The 7,613-nt window shown below is 25.6% G+C and overlaps 2 protein-coding genes across 14 annotated transcripts in view; one reads left to right on the top strand and one right to left on the bottom strand.

Annotated features, from left to right (window-relative positions):
* LOC102678266 (sorting nexin-7-like) overlaps positions 1-356 on the bottom strand; it is a 6,951-nt gene extending 6,595 nt beyond the window's left edge. The window contains exon 1 of the mRNA XM_006619309.2: positions 234-356. The gene's annotated coding sequence lies outside the window, so the exon portion shown is untranslated. The remainder of the gene's footprint in view (positions 1-233) is intronic.
* Positions 1-7,607, top strand: part of LOC102678410 (transcription factor RFX3) — a 10,746-nt gene extending 3,139 nt beyond the window's left edge. For 3 of the 13 annotated variants that reach the window (XM_006619310.2, XM_031512254.1, XM_031512255.1), the window contains 16 exons: positions 1,014-1,324; positions 1,573-1,765; positions 2,056-2,100; positions 2,437-2,542; positions 2,749-2,848; positions 2,971-3,126; positions 3,345-3,476; positions 4,018-4,199; positions 4,261-4,731; positions 4,817-4,938; positions 5,012-5,109; positions 5,169-5,324; positions 5,386-5,588; positions 5,663-5,816; positions 5,907-5,958; positions 6,036-6,682. In XM_006619310.2, coding sequence (XP_006619373.1) covers positions 1,014-1,324; positions 1,573-1,765; positions 2,056-2,100; positions 2,437-2,542; positions 2,749-2,848; positions 2,971-3,126; positions 3,345-3,476; positions 4,018-4,199; positions 4,261-4,731; positions 4,817-4,938; positions 5,012-5,109; positions 5,169-5,324; positions 5,386-5,588; positions 5,663-5,816; positions 5,907-5,958; positions 6,036-6,079 — 2,525 coding nt within the window. In that variant the 3' untranslated portion in view covers positions 6,080-6,682. Of the gene's footprint in view, positions 1-322; positions 500-1,013; positions 1,325-1,572; positions 1,766-1,979; positions 2,101-2,436; positions 2,543-2,748; positions 2,849-2,970; positions 3,127-3,344; positions 3,477-4,017; positions 4,200-4,260; positions 4,732-4,816; positions 4,939-5,011; positions 5,110-5,168; positions 5,325-5,385; positions 5,589-5,662; positions 5,817-5,906; positions 5,959-6,035; positions 6,683-7,462 lie in introns of those variants that run through there. The other 10 variants (XM_006619311.2, XM_006619315.2, XR_004150991.1 and 7 more) reach the window with 9 other exon arrangements.
* The last annotated feature ends 6 nt before the right edge of the window (positions 7,608-7,613 follow it).

The following is a 7,613-nucleotide window of genomic DNA, read 5'->3' as shown; positions in this document are numbered from 1 at the left end:
AAAATATTATATTAAATTTTATATTGAAATTATACAATATATATTGAAATAATATTAAAATTATATTTACAAACAAAAAATTAATTAATATATTTTTTTAATAAAATATAATTTTTTATAAGAATATTTTTTATATTATTTTTTATAATATAAATTTTTTCACGGATATACAACTTATAAAATTTATTAGTATTAGATAAAGCAAAAATTTAATATTTTCTAATTACACTTACGATTCGAGTTTTCCTATTGATACTTTTTACCCTCTTGACAAAAATTCTATATCTAGCCACGCGTATGCTGCATTTTAGCCACCAACCCTCTTCTTTTCGTTTTTTTCCTTTAGAATATTTAGTATCTGCTGTCCGATAGGTACAAAATGTATCAATATAATTTGTTTAATACGTATTGGAAGCTTTCTGAGGCTTCTCTTTGATCTGTAAATTATTGAATGCTGCACACCTGTGAGAAATTACGTAGTCAATCTATCTTTATGTAGGTTAGGATGTTTGTTAATCTATTGCTACGATTAATAGTCGATTATCATTCAATCATATTCGACTTCTTTATTTATTAAATTTTTAATACACAATATGTATTTTTAAATTTATCGTAATAAAAATGATTAACTCCATTGTAGTATTATTTTCTCAATATTTAAGTGATTGTTATATTTGTTACAATATAAAAAATAATATATCCTTGCACATTGTATCATATTATATTATATATTTATATAAAAAATATACATAAAATTTGTTTTCAATTATAAATATTTATTTTTATTGAAAACTTAAAAAAACTTATTAGAAAATAGTCTTGGAGACCACTTGAAATCTATGGATTTAATAAAAATATTGTTTAATTTTAATTAAATTTTAATTAAATTTTATTAATTTATCAATTAATTATATTTTTTAATAATTATATTTTATAAATAGAATATAGCAATTTTTCTTATGTTGAATTTGTTAGAATACATTATTAGTATCTATATATATATTTGGTTATAGATACTTCCTTTCACAAACGGGGAGCTAATAGTGGTAGTGATACAGTGGGAGTAGAAAGAGGTGAAGGAGTGATTGCCATGACTACGACAGGAGCTCAGTATGCCCTTGCAGCATCCACCAGAGCTAATAACAGTGGGGGTAACTCTACAACAGTGGGGGTAGAACCTAAGCCAAGCGTTGTTGTCGTGACTACTTCTAGCTCCAGTGGCAGTGGTAATGCAGCACAAAGTCAATCTACGAGAGGACAGCAACTTATCACTGTTGTTACTAGTTCTGATCCTTCTAGCCCAAATAATTTGCAACCTATACAGGTTTGTTAAATTACATAGTATTCATAAATTTTTTTTTATAATAAGATTTCTTTTTAAAATATTTAATAATTATTTTACATAAATAATTTTTATTAAAATATATTAAACATTATAAATAATTTGAGATTGATATAAGCAAAAAATGATATAAGCAAATTGAAATGAGAAAATGATTTCTAAATATTTTTGCTATATACAGAAATTTATTGTTGATCATGAGAACATGCATACTATAAATAATAATTTAGTTATTGGTTCAGGATCCACTTGAAGCAGCTGCAGATTCTTCCAATGGTTCAACAGGTACTCCAGCACATGTTACAGCACAAGTAGTAGTGAATACTACCCATTCTGGTCAGCATACCCTTGTTGATTCTGATGCTGCATCTACGTCTGCTGGTACCATTGTCAGTGGATCTCCACATTTTATTACAGTAACAGGTACGTTTTAAGTAAAAAATAATTTCAATATATTTTTATTTTATTCAGCTGTTAGTTTTGAAGTGCCAATTATACTTTTACAAAATATTCAAATCTGAAAGATTGGTCTTAAAAATTAGTATTGATATGTGAAAATTAAAATAAATTGGGACACTCCTTATAAGTTGAGTATGTTAGGGGTGAGTATCAGGATCAGTTTGAAAAAAAATTATAGTGTTTGAGTAGAGATTTGGCCCTTTCCATGCTGCTGAAAAACATGCACCTCTGTTCTTCTACTCTGACTACACTAGGCACCAGTGACTCACCATCCTACGCATCCCTCACAACGGCAGTAGGTGAGGGCAGAATATAATCAGCATGCATTATTTTTAGTTATTAATATACTATTTATTTGTAAAATAGCTACATATTATTTATTATGTGCTTATTAATCTTGCATGTTTTAATATTTTTTTATTTGTATAAATATAATAAAAAACAAATATTAAATTTGGATATCAAATTTTATTTTAAGAATGCAAGTATATGTTTAGATACATTTTATATTTTTTAGCAATTGGAAAGGTATAATTCTATAACTTTTAAGTATTGTGTATTTTGAAAAATTTAATTTATGTGTTAAAAACATGTTAATTATATAAACAAATTTAAATACATTGTATTTGTTTCAGTGTCTGGTGAACCAGAAGCTGTGGGGTCTGAGTCAGTTTCTCATCCTACTTATGTTCAATATGTTGAGGGGGATGGTTCTACATATATACCAACAAATGGCCAAATGTAAATACTATTTATTTGTAATTTTTCACAAGAAGATGAAAGTTTATATTCTCATTTTTATTTTCAATTTATTGTTTATATGAGAGAATATAAACATTGTTTCATCTTTTTTGGCAAATACATATCAATGTACATATTAACATATCAATATATCAATGTTACATTTCAGTTGTTCCATTAAATTTTATATAATTTATGATTTATAGGACATATCCTGTATATGCAGTTGGAGAAGCAGGAGCAATGTACACTCCTGCTTCCAGTCAATATTATACACCAGCAACTACTCCAGTAACATATGCTCAGGTAATTTATAAAAAATCTTATATTCAATTAATAAGTAAAACAATAAAATGAAACTTATTATATATTTTGTAATATTATTATAAATTGTAATCATAATGAAAATAATATTTTATTGTATTTAGGTTACTGGTCAAGGTTCAAATTCTACAACTGGTCAATTGTTATCTCAAGGTAATGGGACATATCTCATTCAACAGAGTGTCGTAGACGGAGATCCAACAACACACGCGTTAATATCTGCAGCTACTGCACGTGCTAGTCCACAAACGGAAAATACGGTAAAATAACAATGCATGTTTATAATTTTTGTTGCTCTTAATTTTTTTTATTATATTTGTGCAAATACTTAGAAATAATACAGATTCTGTAGATATTTTTTATATCTGTAATATAAGATATGGATTATTTTAGAAAATTATATAAAATAAAAATTTATAATAAAATTATTTTTTGAAACTGGATTTAATAAGTATTGGTATATTGGGTTATTTGATAGGAAACTGTGGTTAGCGGAGGTGGAGGGGCATATTTGATCAGTGGTAATTCAGGAAATGCTGCTGTCACCGTGGAAGATGCTGCAACAGCAGCTGCAAATATGACGCATGCCACTAGAGTTTCTCAAGCAACAGTAAGTTGATAAATACTATTTGCAAACTAAACACTAATTTATATAATAAAATCAAGACTGCTTTTTTTAAAAGTGCTTTTTTATACGAGCTTTATTATAGTTCAAAATTGATTTTGCAATAAAGCAAAAAAAATATTTTTTAATATAAATGTAATATAAATATACTATATGTAAATATATTTATATGCATACTATTCATTGTTAAGAAATTTTTCAAAATAATATTGAAATTCTATTCTTTTATTTATCGATATGAAATGCTGTTATAATCCTATTTATTAACATTTTTTTTTCAAATTTTATTTAAGATTTTTATCTATGTTTATTTTTATGATTTTCTATCATATTTTTTATGATTTATCAAAACTAATCAAACTTCATTCCTTTTCGAAGACTTTTTCTAAATGAAACAAGTTTATATGTAATTTTATGTAATTTTATTATATATAATTCTTTTAGTTTAAATCTAATATTATATCTAATATTTATAAATAATATAATTTTAAAGCTAATAATTTTTATAATAATTTTTATCCATTAGGTTCATTGGTTGCTTGAAAATTATGAAACAGCAGATGGTGTCTCTCTTCCAAGATCCACTCTTTATAATCATTATTTACGTCACTGTTCTGAAAATAAATTAGATCCAGTAAATGCTGCAAGTTTTGGAAAATTAATACGTTCTGTTTTTTTGGGCTTAAGAACCAGACGATTAGGCACGAGGTAAGGAATTTTATTATTTATTATTTTATATTTTTAATTATCATTTAATTATCTTTTATAGAGGAAATTCAAAATATCATTATTATGGAATTCGCGTTAAACCCAGTTCTCCTTTGGTTATGCTAAATGAAGATGGAACACCTCGTCAACAACAAAATACAAATTCACAAACAAAACGATTTAAATTTGTAAATCAAAAACAAGATACCACATATGAAAATAATCCACATTCAAATACGAACATTTCTTCGAATAATTCACCGCCACAATATCATCAATATCTTGGTGAGGCAAGTGGTGCCATTCCAGAATTTCCAGAAATAATAGTTGGGCACAGTTCATCTCTTCCAGAAGATTGTACGTTAGAAGATATTGATACGTTCCGTAGCATATACAGAGAACATTGCGAAGCTTTTTTAGATGCTGTTCTCAATTTTGAATTTGCTACTGTTGAAAGTCTTTGGAGAGAATTTTGGCGTAGTCAAGACAATAATAATGGTGATGAATGTGAGGAGGAAAAATATTTATCAAAGTAAGATTATTATTTTGATTTCATCAAAAATATAATTAAAAATAGTTTATGATTAAAAATTTATTAATATTTTGTGCTTTTTTAGGACTAAGCTATATCAGATGTGTAAATGTTCAGAAGTTCAAGATTTCATAAGGAAAGTTGATTATACGTTTTATCAAAATTTGGTAGAAGTATTAATGCCTAATGTATTGCGACCCATACCAAGTGAGTTGATCATCAATCATTCCATTGTCTATTAATCATGTCATTACAATATTAATTGTAATACAATCTTTAGGTTCATTAACACAATCTATTCGAAATTTTGCAAAAGGATTAGAATCATGGTTAACATCAGCAATGGCTGATTGTCCAGAAGAAATGACTCAAATAAAGGTATATATTTTATTTTTATTTATATTTATAAATTTATTTTAATAAATATTTTATTTTAGTTGACTGCTGTATCTGCGTTTGCTCAGACATTAAGGCGTTACACATCATTAAATCATCTTGCTCAAGCTGCACGTGCAGTGCTTCAGAATTCTAGTCAAATAAATCAAATGCTAGCTGATTTAAATCGTGTTGATTTTCATAATGTGCAAGAACAGGTATATATATTTATTAATTTAAAATAATGATTCTTTATGAAAAATTTATGTTTATTTGTAGGCTTCTTGGGTATGTCAATGCGATTATGCAATGGTACAACGTCTTGAAGCAGATTTTAAAGTAACGCTACAACAACAAAATTCATTAGAAGATTGGGCAATTTGGTTAAAAAGTGTTGTAACGAAAGTTCTTAAACCGTTTGAAGAAAAACCAACATTTGCAAAAGCTGCTCGACAATTTTTGCTCAAATGGTCCTTTTATAGGTAATTATTCCAAATATGAAAATTATGATTAATTGTTTATTATTTTGATCATCTTTTGATTTTTCATTTGATAGTTCCATGGTTATTCGTGATCTTACTTTAAGAAGTGCAGCTAGTTTTGGATCTTTTCATTTAATTCGATTATTATATGATGAGTATATGTTTTACTTGATTGAGCATCAAGTAGCAGTTGCCACAGGAACAACTCCAATTGCAGTAATGGGAGACGTGTGTATTTTTAACAAAAAAAAATAGATATAATATGTTTAATAATTATTAAATTAATAATTAATGTATTAATAATAATTTTTTTTTTAGAAAAGTCAAAATTGCTCTTTAATTAGCGCATTTGGTGCCACTTCTAATGGAGGTAAGTTATATTTATTTTATATTAATAAGATTTCTTGTATTTGTATAAAGTTTACAATTTTGAAATTTTCCCATTAGATACATCAAATGCGAATCAACCAAAACGTATGAAACTAAGCTAACTGCGTGCCTACGCCTTTTAGTTTTGAAAATAAGCCATTAGCACCTGAGAATGACATTAGCACAAGAGCATGCAGGCCTATTAATACACTAGTCCTATAAATTATAATTTTATATAAGATGAGATCTTATTGTATTATGACTTTGACAAAGAAGATTTTTGCATAACGAACGCCCAGGATGTATACAATCTAAGTAAGTTTGTGTGATATAACATGTAGAATATGTAATGCAATCATGAGTTGAAATCTACTTTAGGAGATTATTATTTTTTTATTCATTTTTGTATCTCTCGATTAGAATTATTTTTTTGATAAATAGAATCCAAAAATATTTTTAATTTTAAAATTATAGTTATACATATATAAATAAAATTTTAACTTTAAAGAAAATGAAAATTAACTGGAATAGTATCAAAAGTCATGTGTCTTCTAAAAAGTGCATGTTATTATCATATATCTAATAAGAATCATAAAATGATTATATAGATGAAATATATTGTTTGGTCTTTTTTACGTTGTTCGGTTTTTGCCATTCGATTTTCATTATTCAATTATATATGAATATTGGCCAATTATCAATTAATATAATACTCATTAATATAATACTTTATTATTCTATTTTTTTTAATTATATATCTATAGTATCACTCATTATGTACATAATAATATAAAAAACGAGCATTATACTGATTGATAATTTTCGGATAGTTTCATTTTCAATTGGATAATAAAAACTGAATAATGTAAAAATATTTTGAATAAATGACAAAAAATAAATTACTTATGTCAATTTAATGGAATAGATAATGTAATTTTTTAGCTTTTCGCACTTATCTCAAATGATATATTAATTGCTAATTAAATTTTTATTTTGGAATTAAGTTTTGTTTACATTGGATTTACAATTTCTATTGTAATTTTATTTTTTCATGTCTAAGGAATTTAAATCAAGATTATGTTTATATTATAAAATTATGTTTATTCATAATTTTTATCATGAATTTAAAATTGATTTTGGATTCTACTTATCAAAAACTAACGATAGATAAAAAAAAAAGAAAAAAATTAATGATTTCTTAAAATAAATTTCAACGCAATTATGCATATAATGCAACTGTAAGGTATCGCTGGCACGATGTTAGTACATTAATGTATTATCTAGTCGAAACATCTTTGAAATATATATGGGACCATGAATTTATCATGTCCTTATAATATTCAATATTAAAAGCTTACTCGACTATTTTCTTCGATTATTTCAAATTTCTTTTCTTTCCAAATCTTCATGAATTTAAAAAATTCAAATATAATAAAATTATTATTATTTAAAAATTTATCAATTGTTTATGATTTGAATATCGTATCATTTAAAATATCTTTTAGCATATTACACAAAAATCAAGTCGAGTAAGCTTAAATAACAAACATTAGTTTGTGCAAAAGAAAAGTCGCAAAGACAGCATTTTTATGGGGAAAAAATTATTTTCCTGTAATTCATATCGACGAATTCCATTTTGCACAAATAATTGAGTAA

This window comes from Apis dorsata, unplaced genomic scaffold (genome assembly GCF_000469605.1).
Source record: "Apis dorsata unplaced genomic scaffold, Apis dorsata 1.3 scaffold_407, whole genome shotgun sequence".
NCBI classification, from domain to species: Eukaryota; Metazoa; Arthropoda; class Insecta; order Hymenoptera; family Apidae; genus Apis; species Apis dorsata.
The sequence above is the reverse complement of the archived record's forward strand: the minus strand, read 5'-3'. Positions and strand labels throughout refer to the sequence as shown.